The 16641-nt window shown below is 39.2% G+C and overlaps 1 protein-coding gene across 1 annotated transcript in view; it reads left to right on the forward strand.

Annotated features, from left to right (window-relative positions):
- Positions 1-6269, forward strand: part of ERAP2 (endoplasmic reticulum aminopeptidase 2) — a 37532-nt gene extending 31263 nt beyond the window's left edge. Inside the window, exons 15-18 of the mRNA XM_079918022.1 lie at positions 802-963; positions 1496-1636; positions 3384-3465; positions 4561-6269. Of these exons, the coding sequence (XP_079774148.1) occupies positions 802-963; positions 1496-1636; positions 3384-3465; positions 4561-4704 (529 nt within the window). The 3' untranslated portion in view covers positions 4705-6269. The remainder of the gene's footprint in view (positions 1-801; positions 964-1495; positions 1637-3383; positions 3466-4560) is intronic.
- Positions 6270-16641: the final 10372 nt, after the last annotated feature.

Consider the following 16641-nt stretch of genomic DNA (forward strand, 5'->3'; position numbering starts at 1 on the left):
CACTGGGTAGCTTTGACAGTTAAATAAGTTGTATAGAGACTAGTACAATCTTATGGTCCCTGCATGATAAATACAAATTTCCTGTCCCATCCCTACTTCTCTGTGTTTTGGTTATTCCAAGCCATCAATATGAATATCATTTATTATTGATCTAATGATATTTGGGATTAAAAATCATAACCAAATTAAAATCAAAACTAGTTAGTATCCTATAGGACAATAAAACCCCAAAACCATGGTGTCTTCTTTAGGTGGACAGAAACTAATAATATTGCATCTTATCAGTTTTACAGAATTATAAAATGACTGAACTCTAAACAGCTGTGCCAAAATATAATTCTCTACACCTAGAGAGTCAGATACCCTCAGACAGGCTAGAAAATACTCCTAATGTGACATTAAAGCAACAAGTAATAATCTTTTTTAAAAAGTCATATAGCACCAATATATGCTATTTAATGATAGAATTCTATATAAACGAGTGCATTTATATTTCAGAAATCACCTTTTTTATTTATTCATTCCATCAACTTTCCGTTTCCATCTCCAGGTAGTTTACATTTTTATGATTATTATCCTTGTTAACATTTTATCATCAGGAGGAAAAAAACCACAAATAATTTGCAAAGTAGAATTACGTAAAATATTTTTATAAAAATTTGCCAGAAAAAAAGGTTTAATATGCTAGGTACTGGAAATAACTCAGGGGTGATTCTGTTATAGCAATTTAAAATCATAATAAGAAAAAAAGAATTTTTTCTGTCATAGAAGTTTTTTTCACATTTGTGCTTAATATTACAGTATCCCAACAGATGTTTTAAAGATTGTGTACTCCGTGGGTGCTCAAACAACAGCAGGATGGAATTACCTTTTAGAGCAATACGAACTGTCATTGTCAGGTGCTGAAAAAAACAAAATTCTGTATGCATTGTCAACCAGCAAGCATCAGGAAAAGTTAATGAAGTAAGTGAATTTAACTAAATTGCTAAAAGTAAACTTACACATATTCAGGGAAGATACTAAAATTTCAGCCACCAATTTCAAAGGCATATAATAATAACTGAATCAGAATTGGAACCGCTTTGACTTTACTTCCAAAAATATATATCGACAAAATGCAAAACAGATATTCCTTAGTTATTAACATGTGATTGATACTAAACAAATAGCTATGTTTTACTTTCAGAACCTTGGCGGAAAATTATTGTACAAAATACAAGATGCTAATCGTCTTGTATTTCAAGATGCTAATATAAGATGTATATAAGATGCTAATCAAAGTTCTTTGAAATAATAAGCGAATAAAATTACTTCTAGAAAAAAGTAGAAATTTAATTGGAATAGTAAAAATGTTAGCCAGTAGAGACTTTATTACTGTTTTTGGTACATCACACTTTGGTCAGGCCTCTCTCTCTCTGATTCTTCTAATATACTGATAGCCTGAGTTAATTTCCATTATAAACCACAAAAAATTAAGTGATTTTTATTTCTTCAGGTTAATTGAACTAGGAATGGAAGGAAAGGTTATCAAGACACAGGACTTGGCACCTCTTCTTCATGCAATTGCCAGAAATCCAAAGGGGCAGCAATTAGCCTGGAATTTTGTCAAAGAAAACTGGATCCATCTCCTTAAAAAGTTGGTATTTGTTTACATCCAGTGTGTGTTCTTCCACCCAGATATCTCAGTTGCCTAAAACCATGTACAACCAAATGATCCCAATGACACCATTTTTACTCAAATAGTTTGATGAAGTCTGTCAATTTTAAAACTCAGTAGCCCAAAGTGCCCTGTCCAGGTATAAGTGAGAGGAATGAAATAAAGGGAATGGGAAACAGATTTCTCTTACTCAGCCCAGGCAATGAAGAATTTCTGGGAACAAGTAAGAGCTCAGTTAAATCCAGTCATCAGCCCCATCCCCCCATTCCCTTCTGGCTCTCTCCCCAACCCTGAAGAATACATTGGAGCCATATATAGTACGTCAAACATTGGGGGGAAAAAAACTTCAGGAATTCTGAAGAGAACTAATCCCTATTTCCATTTCCCCTGGGGAGGTGGCACAGTGGAGAGCTTGGAGTAGCTAAAAGAAATTCAATCAGAAATGTTTTGGGAGCCCCCCCTCCAAAACTGGATAGGTTATGAGTCTTTTCTGGGGTTTCACCTTTGGGGAAAACTAGAGCTCACTCAGTATGCTCCTGAACCTAAAATCGTCCCAGAAAAACCAACAATGATTAGATTCCATTGGAATGTACAGGATGGCATTGCTTTCTCTCACAACAAACCTCCTGCTAAGTGCTCAGCCACTCTTCATCCAAATCCAAAATGTCACTTATTAACTATATGGAAAATACCCTGAATGAAAGAGCTGTGCAGTTTGCTCTGTTTATCTTTGTATCAGTTAGCATCTCTGATGTCAGTCATCCTCAGTTCCTCTTCCCTCTCATTTCTTAGCCATAAAGGACTCAGAGTCCTCAGAGATAGCTTTTTGTCAGTAAAAAGCACATTTCTACCCCACTCCCGGACCTTCAAGGGGTTGACGTCCACGTGAGACTGAATAGTTAAAAAGCTGCGTTTTTAAAAATGTCTTTCCTTAAAGACCTTACTGGAATCAGTGGTTTGGTTGTCTGCATGACTCTCTGTCCCCTCCTGAAATGGTCAGACTTTTCTGCAATGCTGTAGATATTTTTCGTAACTGGAAATTATCCTCCTCCCCAACCATGGTGCACAGTCCAGACTTGGCACCATTTCTGAGATGTATCTATGCTCTGCTTTACAGCATGAATCCCTTTGACCTGTGGGACAAATTCTCTATATAAGACACTGGGGTGAAGGATGCCATCTGTGGCTTCGAATGAGAGTTCAATGAACAATGCCCCAATAAACATAATGTATTAACACAGTGGTGTCCAAAATGAGATGGGGAAGTATGTAAGACAATGCCTTACAGTGCAAGAAGAAAATAATACTCATGTATTATTTGTTATCTTATGCTCTTAAATTTTCTTTTTTACCTTTAACATAGTACATGCATATAATTCATAAATAAAAATATGTATATTGGGAAATTCTTGGTCAAAAAATATTTATTGATGGGTGTATAATCAAAAATGTAGAGAATACTGCTTTAAATATAAACATAAACATTGGTCATATTTCCTAAAAAAAGCTTTATTTACATTTTAATCTTGTGGTCAAATTTGATAAATTTCATAGCTTTCAGATTTTACTGGATGAATATGAGTTATTCTTGTGGTAATAGTATCCATTGCAAGGCACAAATTTATCATATAGTTATTAATGTTATATATTTTAAATATATAGCATGTTATAAACATAAGGTCATTATTTCTATTACTTAAATCTATGAGGTTCCTTTTATTTTCAGATTTGAGTTGGGCTCATTTCCCATAAGAATGATCATCTCTGGCACAACATCTCACTTTTCTTCCAAGGATGAGTTGCAAGAGGTTTGTGACTCTCTTTTGCTAACAATTTAAAAATAAATGTTCAAGCTGTAGAATTGAAAGTAAACTTAGATGCAATCTGCTTTGAAGTTGTTATTTTATTAAAAGAAAATAAGCTGGGGCTTCCCTGGTGGCGCAGTGGTTGAGAGTCCGCCTGCCGATGCAGGGGACACGGGTTCGTGCCCCGGTCTGGGAAGATCCCACGTGCCGCGGAGCGGCTGGGCCCATGAGCCACGGCTGCTGGGCCTGCGCGTCCAGAGCCTGTGCTCCACAGTGGGAGAGGCCGCAGCAGTGAGAGGCTCGCGTACCGCAAAAAAAAAAAAAAAAAGAAAGAAAATAAGCTGTTTGTCCAATGTCACATAACAAGTAAATGGAAGGGGTAGGACTAATGTTCATAGCATTCAAAATGGAAATTATACCTGAAGGATGAGTCCTTTTGTATTATTTCATTCATAATGTATCATCACTTGAGTGATTATATTGAAGCTTGGAAGAGTGCATAAAGGTCTTTTTAACAAAGTTACTCTTTTTGGTAATTCTACTTTTTTTTAAAAAAAGCATTCTAGTGTTTTACATCTTCTTTCCACAATAAATCTTAAATTTATTTACTTTACAAGTAAATTCAGAATTCTAGTACTTAAATCTCAGATCACTGCTTACTCTATGACTTGGCTCAATCTCTTTTTTCGGAGCACAGGCTCCGGACGCGCAGGCTCAGCGGCCATGGCTCACGGGCCCAGCCCCTCCGCGGCATGTGGGATCTTCCCAGACCGGGGCACAAACCCTTGTCCCCTGCATAGGCAGGCGGACTCGACCACTGCGCCACCAGGGAAGCCCTTGGCTCAATCTCTTAACTTCTTTACCCACAGTGTGCTCACTTGTAAGATTTGTCATTCCTGTCTTATTTTATCTATTGTTTGAAGGTAAAGTGAAATAACAATTATGCCCCAAACAGAGAAGAAGAAGATAACCTTTCAGAGATTGGCAAAGAAATGCTTGCGCCTGTGTTTGTGTAATTTGTAAGCTGTTTTGAAACCCTTTGGAAGAGAACATGTTTTATGAACCACGTCAGTTATCCTTTTCTTGCTTATTTTTCAGGTGAAACTGTTCTTTGAATCTCTTAAGGCTCAAGGATCACATCTGGAAATTTTTCAAATTGTTCTGGAAACCATATCCAAAAATATTAAGTGGCTGGAGAAGAATCTTCCCATCCTGAGGAATTGGCTACTGATTAGTATTTAAATGGTCAATAGAAACAGCACATCAGATGCAGGCTGTGTCTACATGAAGTGGGCAAAGCTCAAGTCAAAGTCTCAGATAGTTTAACCAGTAAGAAGCCTCAAGAAATCAGCCAGCACAGCTACCTGTGCTCAGCTATCATCTCGAGCTGACAGACGTATGATGCTGGGGTGAGGGAAGGCCAGTTCAGTAGCCTATTTTAAAGTAAACTTTGTGAGTAATGGAGATATGTAGAGATGTAGTGATAAATATAGCTGTAATAGTTTAGCTGCAACACAGACTGTCTACAATGCCTGACATTATGCAACTACGACTTTGCTTCTTTGTTGTTTTTTTTAAACCTTGCATAGAATCCTGGAATTAGCCCAACCAGGTTACCTCCAAGGAAACACAGCCAATCGGCAAAAAACTCTTTCTTTTGCATCCTTCCATCTTCTTACTCTCCAGCTCCCTCAACTCAGCATGGATAGTTTAATTTTTACCATTCATGTAAAATCTGAATTAAATTGTGAAGCATACAGATGAAGAAAACAGAGACTTTATCACCAAATCTCAGATTATTAGAAATTAGATGTCAGGGTTTATCAAGGAAGCCAGGAAGGCCTCTTGGCTGGAGCCTCACATTCATGAAGAGCCTCAAAAGTAGACTTTTGAGATCATCTCTAAGTGAAGTTAAATCTGTAGTCACACAGGCACAGGGGAGAAAGATGACACCACTTCAATCCAGGCACCGCTGCATTTTTAATAAATCTTCTGAAAGTTGCAGAGTTAGATCATACTATGGTGTATATTTTGGATTAAATTACGGTTTAATGTAACTATTTAAATGTATAATTATATTTTCTAACCCAGTTTTGGCATTTCTTCATATTTTAAGGGAAGCTCTTGATCTCTAAAATGCTTTTCTAGATGCTTCCCTTAATTGTTTGACTAAGGTATTAGGAATAAATAAAGAAAACACCACTCTAAATACAGGCAGTAAATTTAATAAAGTAATGATCCACATATAAACTATAAATAAGTTCTAGAAAGATTTGAATCAATACACAGATGATTGGCTTATCTGGGTTATGGAAGGAGGCTGGGATTATCTGGGTGGGAGTGGGGTGGCAGGGTGTTTTCCGATCCATTTTAAAGTGATATCATGAAGGTCTATAGCCCTTCCTCTGTTGCCATAGAGTCAGGATACAGTTTGGATGGACCATGGGCATGACCCAATACATGTTTTGTTAAGTTTGTTTTAAAATCATTTCTTGGAGTCTTTGAAGCACCTTTGACTCTAGATTTGACCTGTTCATGGCCCTACCAAGGTTTGTATAACACCTAAGTGATATCACTCTAGAATTATATGTACTGTAGCATAAGGAAACTGAAAGAGTAAAGAATACTATTTTTCCACCAAGATAGTATGTAAATTAAGCAGTAAATATGTATGAGTTTCAGTAGAATTGTGCTATCAACATTTCCATGAATAAGAAAAGTACTTTCTCTTGTGTAGTAATTCATCTACCATAAATTTCCAAGTTTTTAATTCTCTTCCTTTTAAGTCTTTAGTTAAATACATTTTTAATCTCTCAGGTTCTTAAGAATTGAGTACAGAAAGTGGAAATTTTATTATTTGATGAGAATGAACATGAGAAGTACTGTGCCAATAATGTTTTAACGAATAAAGAGTTTTTTTTTAAAGAAATGTACTTATTAGTGTGGTATTTCAAAACCTTTATGGTGGATGCCAGACCCCCAAAACAAACTAGGGTTTGGCGCAAGTTGGTTTTACTTTCTTTTACCTTGAATGAATAAACAAGTTGTAAAAACGTTATATACAATATCATGAATAATGATGGAATGTGAGTTGATACAACTTCTCCATGCTTCCCTGATTCCCCACAGAGGCACAGGGAAAATTTTGTGGTTTCCAGAGCCCACTCAGAATGAGAAACCTTCCAGATCAGGGGAGCCCAGAGCAATGACTTGCTCCCTCTTTAGGGTTTGTGTCAGGGAGACTAGGCCCTTCAGCCCTCAAGAGTCCAGCTTACTACCATGACAGGAATTTCTTGTGCTACTTCATGTTCATACTTCTGCATTTCATTCTTTGCTATGTCATTGGGTCTATTTGAGATTCCAGAGAAGCAAGCCTGGCCAGGACCTACTAGGAGAGATCCTAATTTTCTGAGGGAAGTTCCTAGGGTTTTTCTTGGTTTTGTTTTTTGGAATTTTTTTGGGGGGGGGAGGAGGGGTTTATTCCATTCCAAAATGCAAGGAAGGCCTCTAAATAGTCGGGGGATCTAGTTTTCTACTAAAACATTAATGTAATGTCTACCAAACACAAGGTTGTTTATAATGGCCACATTTTTACTCTGCAACAAATACCTCTTTACCTAAATTCATTATGACCTTATTTCCATTCAACTATGGCACTATTTTTCATTCAACACATAATTACATTTACAGACTTTAAATCAACAATTTATTATATTGTCTGCTTCCTAAAACCTTAATCTCATCAAAGTCATGTGTCCAAATCATAAGGAAGAAAGGGTGAAAAGGATTATGAAAGAAGTGGATTTGCTGGGTTGAAGCGTATGTGTATTTTACATAATCTAATATTTTAATAGTTAGTGTCAGATTATTTTTCTGAAAAGCAGTGTTAATTCACTTTCTTCTTACCCCTATATTCTTACTTGTCAGTATCAAATATTAATCTCTTGTATCTAGTAATCCTTTTTCATAGTAAGGTACAATTTCTCCAGATACTTACAAAACTATGTCACTGCTTTCTTTTGATTCAGTATTTGCTTGATACATCTTTTTGTACCCTGTTACTTTGAATTTTTCTGTATTCTTTAGTTTCATATGAGTCGTTTATAAACAGACTATACCTGAATTTTGTTTTCTATTATGTTCCCCACCTCAGGCAGGCCCAGGCTTTGTCCTCTGTCCCCTCTGTTCTCAAAGGCTTAAAAACTGAAGCTTCAGATGCCGTCAAGGAGAACATTGACTTCAGCCTTCTGCTGACCCCTCAGGTTTCCTGCTTTCACTTAGTTTTTTATCCATGACTATTCCTTACTAACTTTTCAGGTCACGAATGCATTAAAATAATTTAAAAATATATTTCATTCTACATTTTTAGTTATTTTTAGCAAGAAGGTTAGGGTACCTACTCTAGCATATTCCCAGAAACCATAATAATTTATTTTCCAATATGCAAATGCAGAACACTTTTACATAGAGGCTCCTTAGGATGGAAACTGGTTGGTGGTATTGACTGTGTAGTATTGATTTCTCAGAAATAAAGTTGTGGGTGCCTAATACTGTATCATACTTAAGAAGTTAGCAGTATAAACAGACCATTTGTTCAGGATTTAAATCAGGAAAATTTTTCCAATATTCATAAAGAGAAATGGTTAGAAAGTCTGAGAAATGCAGACTTAACAAGATAGAAAAACCTTTCTATACCTCAATCACTTCTTCAAACTTAACTTCAACCATAACTTCAAGATCTTATGCTAATTTGTTCTCCTTTCCCCCGAGGTCCTCATCTTCTACCATACTCCCAGATAAGGTTGAGTAACCAGTTTCCTATTCTCAGTCTATGACTCATTAATTCTCATCTTTAGGTATTTACACACATGATTTCCCACACTTCAAAGTTCATGCCTTCCGCTGTTGAATTATACCATATTTCTTTCTTTCAATACAATATTTCAGGTTCCTGCCTCTGTAAGGAGTTCCCATGTTAATACCACCCAGCACATTTCTCCAAAGAAGATATACAGACTGCCAACAAACACATGAAAGAATGCTCAACATCATTAATCATTAGAGAAATGCAAATCAAAACTACAATGAGATATCATCTCACACCAGTCAGAATGGCCATCATCAAAAAATCTAGAAACAATAAATGCTGGAGAGGGTGTGGAGAAAAGGGAACCCTGTTGCACTGCTGGTGGGAATGTGAATTGGTTCAGCCACTATGGAGAACAGTATGGAGGTTCCTTAAAAAACTACAAATAGAACTACCATATGACCCAGCAATCCCACTACTGGGCATATACCCTGAGAAAACCGAAATTCAAAAAGAGTCATGTACCAAAATGTTCATTGCAGCTCTATTTACAATAGCCCGGAGATGGAAACAACCTAAGTGCCCATCATCGGATGAATGGATAAAGAAGATGTGGCACATATATACAATGGAATATTACTCAGCCATAAAAAGAAATGAAATTGAGCTATTTGTAATGAGGTGGATAGACCTAGAGTCTGTCATACAGAGTGAAGTAAGTCAGAAAGAGAAAGACAAATACCGTATGCTAACACATATATATGGAATTTAAGAAAAAAAAAATGTCATGAAGAACCTAGGGGTAAGGCAGGAATAAAGACGCAGACCTCCTAGAGAACGGACTTGGGGTTATGGGGAGGGGGAAGGGTGAGCAGTGACGGGGCGAGGGAGAGTCATGGACATGTACACACTAACAAACGTAGTAAGATAGATAGCTAATGGGAAGCAGCCGCAAGGCACAGGGATATTGGCTCGGTGCTTTGTGACAGCCTGGAGGGGTGGGATGGGGAGGGTGGGAGGGAGACGCCACGGGAGAGGCCACAACAGTGAGAGGCCCGCGTACCGCAAAATAATAATAATAATAATGTTCTATATTGTAGAAATGCCGTTACCAGGTAGGAAAAGCTTATTATTCTCCTACTTTCAGTTACTATTTCTTTGGGAAGCCTAGGTGTTTAGAGTTGAAGTCCAAGGGAGTATACCAACTGTGGGCTACCAGGTCTCACTGAGAATCCAGAAAGAAATAACAGCTGCAGTGTTGGCCTTGCAAAGCCAAATCTAAAAAGTGCTGCCTAAAAAAGGAAATTCATGGATTTTTTTTCCAAAATACATCTCCCTTTATCCAGCAACCTTTTCTTCTGTAATTCCACCATTACAGATTCATTCCTGTGGGTTAATAAAAGTTAAAATATTAAGCTTTAACTCATGCTTTAGTGCGACTTTTTTTTTTTTTTTTTTTTTTTTTTGCGGTACGCGGACCTCTCACTGTCGTGGCCTCTCCCGTTGCGGAGCATAGGCTCCGCATGCGCAGGTTCAGCGGCCATGGCCCACGGGCCCAGCCGCTCCGCAGCGTGTGGGATCTTCCCAGACAGGGGCACGAACCCGTGTCCCCTGCATCGGCAGGCGGACTCCCAACCACTGCGCCACCAGGGAAGACCGACTTTGTTTTTTTTAATTAGTATTTCTTTATAGCTAGCTGACAAAAGGGCCTTAAGGAGAGAAGACCCTGAAGCTGGAAGAGAGGACTGGGGGAGTGGATTCTGGAATGAAGGCAATACCCCAGAAAGGACTGGTTGGGTAGGAAGCTCTGGAGGTCAGTATCTCTTATTTATGGGTATTATATACAGATGGCATTTGATAAATATGTACTGACTGTGTGAAGCAGCACCTTGAAGTGAGGAAGGAAAATAGAAAATGGGACATCGGAGAACTCAGAGACAAGCCTACTTGGCAATTTTGCATCAGATGGTCCTGCTAGACCATGATTGTATAGTTCGGCGTCATGTATTATGCATTATGTATATATCCTGTGTGTTGGTCTTAACTGGCCCTGTGTATTGTAAAGCCTTAAAAGCAAAACTTTAGCTCGTGTTTTGTTTTCTGTTCTCTTTGGTCTCTGGGCACCATGGGCACTCCACAACCGTTGCTGACTGACTGACAGCCTGTGCTGGCAGCTATCAGCCAGAGGGAGGAAGAAAGCATCTGAGCCAGCCTAGAGTCAGTCAAGAATTACAGTCAAGTGTAATTTGACATTACAGGACCTTCTCATGCTCAAAAACAAACAAAAATCTGAAGGACACATTTTATAGGAATGAACCTTATCCACGCTCTATTTCAGCATAGCTGTAAGAAATAAAGGAAAATGAAAACTGAATCAGTATCTTCAGGAGTGTAAACATCTCCCTAGAAAGAATAAGTCAATCAAAAATTCCAGCTAGAGATCATTTCTAAAAATAGTTTTTATATCCTCTGATTTTTATTAAAGAGGGTCTGTGGTTGGTTTTCACAGCTGGAGCAGGGCCCACCATCTCTGCCATTTGCTGGCCTAGCGAGGCTCCTTCTGATGCAGGACAGATATAAACTCGATACCAAAAACTTGGTTTCCTCAGGACCCCATTATTTTAAATTATCAGGTTAAAATAAGTCAGCATTATACAAATTTGTTTGCTCTCTCATTATACTTTGTGTGACTAATCTTTTTTTGCATGCAATCTACATGGAATTAAAGGTTTACAATTCACATTTAATAGTAATAGCAAATACCTCTTTAGTGCTTATTTTGTGCCAGTCTCTGCTGAAAGCATTTTTGGTGTGTTAGTTCATCTTATCCTCACAATAATCTTAAGAGGGAAGTAGCTGTCCTTAGTTTGCAAAAGAGAAAAGGAAACCCAGGGAGGTTAAGCAACTTGTCCCAGTCAGAGACAATGGTTTTTAGTATATTTACAAAGCTGTGCACCTATCAACATGGTCAATTTAGAACATTTTCACCTCCCCACAAGGAATCTGTACCCATTAGCAATCACTTCCCATTCCTCCCTCCCTTCGTTCTTAGGCAACCACTAATCTACTTTCTGTTTCTATAGATTTGCCTAGTCTGGACATTTCGAAAACATCAAATAATACAATATATGATCTTCTGTAACTGACTTCTTTGTTGAACATTTGGATTGTTTATACTTTTTGGCTATTTTGAATAACTCTCCTATGACCATTCATGTACCAGTTTTTGTGTGAACATAAATTTGCAATTCTTTTGGGTACACACCTAGAAGTGAAATTGCTGGATCATATGGAAACTCTATGTTTAATCTTTGGAGGAAATGCCAGACTATTTTTCAACACAGCTGCCTCATCTCCACCAGCAGTGTGTGAAGGTTCCAATTTCTCTACATCTTTGTCAACATTTATTATTATCTGGCTCTTTGATTCTAGACATACTATGCCTATGCCTAGCCAGACCATGAAGTGGTATCTTAACTGTGGTTTTGATTTGCACTTGTTTCATGGCTAGTAATATTGAATATCTTTTCATGTGTTTATTGGCCACTTGTATATCTTCTTTGGAGAAATGTTTATTCAGATCTTTTGCCCATTTTTAATTGGATTATTTGTCTTTTTTTTTTTTTTTTTTTTTTGCGGTATGCAGGCCTCTCACTGTTGTGGCCTCTCCAGTTGTGGAGCACAGGCTCCGGACGCGCAGGCTCAGCGGCCATGGCTCACGGGCCCAGACGCTCCGCGGCATGTGGGATCTTCTCGGACCGGGGCACGAACCCGTGTCCCCTGCATTGACAGGCGGACTCTCAACCACTGCGCCACCAGGGAAGCCCTGGATTATTTGTCTTTTATTACTGAGTCGTAAGAGTTGTTTATATATTCTAGATACAAGTCCCCTGTGAGGTATATGATTTGCAAATATTTTCTCCCATTCTTTGGGTTGTCTTTTCACTTCTTGATGCTGTCCTTGGAAACCAAATTTTTCTTCAACTTTGTCTTCTTTATTTCCATTATATACATGCTGTTATGATGAGCTGAATTGTGTCCCCTCAAAATTCATATGTTGAAATCATAACCCCCAGTACCTCAGAATGTGATGTTATTTGGAAATATGGTTGGAAATGTAATTAGTTAAGATGAGGTCATATTGGAGCAGGATGGACCCCTGCTTCAATCTGACTAGTATCCTTATTAAAAGGGGAAATATGGACACAGACATGCACAGAGGAAGAATGCCTTGTGAAGACTGGAGTTACGCTGTCACAAGTCAAGGAACTACCAGAAACTAGAGGAGAGGCCTGCCTGGAACATATCTTTCCCTGGTGCCTTCAGAGGGAACATGGCCCCACTGACACCTTGATCTTGGGCTTCCAACTTCCAGAACTATGAGACAACAGCTTTCTATTTTTTAAGTCACTCAGATTATGGTATTTTTTTATAGCAACCCTAGCAAACTAATACAAATGCCTAAGATATTTTTCCATTTTGGTAGTTACTTTCAGTTCAAAATTAAAGATTGCATAATATATCATTTCTAGGTTTGTAATCCTAGTTATATTGATCAATCATATGAAAAATTACATTGAATTGGGCTCTGTCTTTACATTTCCTGTACAAGAGTCTTAGGGTTTTGAAAAAATTATCAAAATATTATTAAAATATATCAGTATTCATAACATTAAGTGGACCTACCTAACATTTTGGTTGCTTAACCCCTTTTCCTTTTTGAATAATAAAAATGATTTTGTCCAAGTGCTCCCTTGTTCCCCCAGATGAAATAAGGGAAGTGATCCTTGACTCTGCTTTGTCTAAGACACCAATCACAGGAACCCCATTTTCATTTCCAGGGACTGGCTTACAGTTTTGGCCAGTGAAACCTAAGAAGAGTTCTAGTAGGGTGTTTCTGAGAAAAGTTTCCTTGCTCTTAAGAAAGAGACATCAAAGAAAAGGTTCTTTCTTCTTCCCTGACACAGCCACCTTGTTGACTACACGGTCCTCAGACTTTCAGAAAACTGCTCAGAGAGAACACAGAGGGAGAAGCTGGATTTTTATGAGGTTGGGGAGCTCTGACTGGGGACGGCCTTACCTCTGCACTTGTTATGTGAGATGGTAAATTTGCATATTGTTCCAACTGGTTTAATTCAGCATTTTGGTTTTGTAGTCCAAAGCATCTGAGCTAGTATATAACTGCTCCTTCCTGATAACCTTTCACTTCATTTGGCTGAATCTTTTTGCTAAAGTCTAAGCTATACCAGAACTCTGTTGGAGAATTATTCTGCTTTCCTCTGTGCTCTAAGCATTTCTTAATTTGATACAATTTCAAGCATCGTAATTGATGCAGAGCATGTGTGCTGCAAATATTACAGGAGTGATGAGATACTGACCCCTCCAGTCCTTGAAGTGGCTGGAAACCCCATGGTGGTCATCTGTGTCCTGGCAGCGAGCTGCATCCACCATTTATTCAAGAGTGTTGAACAAATATCATTTTCAAACGTGTACACTGAATCAATGTATTTTTAATTATTTATTTCAAAATAATTAGAAAGCATATTTAATAATGCTACACCTAAATGTGACATGGAACTCAGTAAATTATATTGGAATATCAATTGAACGATGAAATAGCAGTCCAGTAGCCTGAAGTTAGCTATATTTCTCTATTTCATATCCCTCCCATGGATTATTGTCATTGACCTTAATTTCCCTGTGGGAATAGGGAAGAAACAGGAAACTCCAGAGCTCTGGTTTAGAACACAGACCACCTGAGTTCTAGTTTGTCTGTCACTGGACTGTGAGTAAATCTTCTAACCTCTTAGACTTCTATTCCCTTCTCTGTTAAATGAAGTCTGGGTTAGCTGATCCATAGTATAGGAAGTGCTTTATTCTGATGAAAAAAAAGTTCCTGTTTTCACTGATTAGCACGTTTGTTGCTCCTTTATAAATAAATGCTGTTCGTTATTCAAGGAGCTCATATCTTCCTTTCATGCTATTTATTATATATGATAATTAGTCCTCCAAATTTTTGGTTTTCAAATGGTAAATGGTAGACATCAAAGATTCTGAAAATAGTAAATGAATATAGTAGATAATGTCACACTATCTCCTCTGATAGTATATAGTTATTTCATAATAATTTAAAGTATTATGCCCTTAAATAAAAAGGAAGTTCTGTGTGGGAGGGTAGGAGGAGGTTAAAGACTGAAACATAATAGGTTTCAGTAGTGAATTCGTGAAATTGTGTTCCCTCAAAAAGGCTTTATGAAGTGAAATGTAAAATGGTATCCAAGAAATAAAAACCCAGAGTCAAACAAAACAAAATTCACTTTCACTCTTTTGAGGGTAGGTAGGATTCTGAAACATTTTGATTTTCTTTCCTCTTTTTACCCCCGGTACCAACCCACAAGCCTTTAAATGGTCCTTAATGTATTTGTGTGTGTGTGTGTGTGTGTGTGTGTGTGTGTGTGTGTGTAGGAACAGGAGGGATGGGAGGCAAGAGGTGGGCAAAGGGAGGATAAAGAAGTTATTTGTCTCTATGCCATAGAAATCTCAAAAGACATGATGATCCACCTATATATGCTAGTGCAATGGTGAAGCCTTTTTACAAGTCTCTGTAGAACTGAAGTATTTAAGACCAAACACAAGGTAACGTGTTTCACACTTAAAAGCATGATAGACTATAGCTTACAGGTGAGGTGAGGTGAGGGGATTTAACAGCTGTGGAGTTTTAAATATCTCTGATACTAAGTGCTTTGATTGCAAAAATAACTCCAAAGGAACATGACATGACCTAAAATATAGGTAAGAGCCTCTTATCTAAGCAATACAATGTGTGGGGTCCTTTTAACAAAATCCAGCACTGCATATACTATATAATATTTGAACACTTATGTACCAGCCCCTGTGGTTCACTTCCTATCTCTGGTTCTGAAGTTGGGAGGGGGGCATTGAGGAGGCAGCCTAAAGGCTCTGATTATCTTTAACACAATGGGAAGAGAGCAGCTTTGAGGTATCATATGATATAGACACCTTCTCTGTACTGATCACAAACACACCACTCAATGCAGAAATGTTCTCTGGAAGGGTTTTCAACGTTGCACGTCAACTAGAACTTAAAATACCATTGCATCCATTCACAAATTATTTATTGCATACTTATCTAGGGATTAGGATACAGCCCTTTATGAAGGTGATGACCCTGGCTTCGTGGAGCTTGCATTCTTGAGAGGGAGATTGATAATAATGAAAGAACAAACAAAAACATTATTTTAGACAACGATGACTGTTGTGAAGGTATTAAAGCAGGGCTCAGTCTTTTTAGAGTAGACCATGTGTGGACCTATTTTTGATTGTGTGGTCAGGGAAGAGCTCTCTGCAGAGATGACATTTGAGTTCAGACCTTAAAGACAAGAAGAAACTGCCAGGTAAGGTACCAGGCAGAAGGAACAGTTCTTGCACGAGGAACATGCAACAGGAATGATTGGATGTAACTTGGTGACTAACAGCCAGAAGGCCTCTGTAGACAAAGTATCGTGAGCACGTGTAGGAGATAAGGTCCCAGAGTTAACAGTTTCGCTTTTATTCTAAGTGATCGGTATCCACTGGAGGTTTTAAAGCGGAAGTGGGTGATTTAATACAAACGACACTTAAAAATACAACATTGCAAAATACAATATTGCACTTCGATTTTACTTCTTTGCAACCTAATTTCTAATTCCCACGCGGGTCAAACAGCACCGCGGGCATCCCTGTTTGCCCGGGCAGTTTGCGCTCGCCTCCACGTGTTTGCACCCGACGCTCTGCCGTTGACAGCCTCGGAGGAGCGTGTGACAGTTGGCAGGCGCAGTGAGGCATCGCGGGAGCCAAGTTGCTGCTGGGGCCAGGGTTGTGCAAGGGGAGGAGGGAAGAGGGACAGTTGGCGGTGGCAGCACTCTGGGAGGGCTGCGAACTCCGCAGCGTGGCGGCGATGCGCACGCTGAGCAAGGGATGAAGAAGCAGCGCCCCGCCGAGCCTCCCGGGACTCACGGGGCCCCTGGTTATTTCATCCCGAAGGTTCGCTGTGCCTGCCCGGGTTTGCCACTGTAAACAATTGGGGCTGGGGTCTGGAGGCTAGAGCGCGAGTGCTGTGCGGCGGGGGCGACCAAGAGAGTTTCCGCTTCTCCGGCCTAGCTCTGCCTGGCCTGGCCGCGGGCCGCAGCGGCGGCACCCCGGGGAGCCGCAGGTGTTGATTTAAGGCTCGGCTGGGCTGCCTTCTGCCCACATCCTGCGGCGCCCGCGGCCCCGGCGGATCCAGTGCCGGATTTTGTGACCCGCCTGCACGTAGAGGCCGCGCCCCGAACCGCTAGCCCGAGGACAGGACCCCGGGTGCTCTCTGCTCCGCT

Source organism: Stenella coeruleoalba, assembly GCF_951394435.1.
Source record: "Stenella coeruleoalba genome assembly, chromosome: 3".
Classification (NCBI taxonomy): Eukaryota; Metazoa; Chordata; class Mammalia; order Artiodactyla; family Delphinidae; genus Stenella; species Stenella coeruleoalba.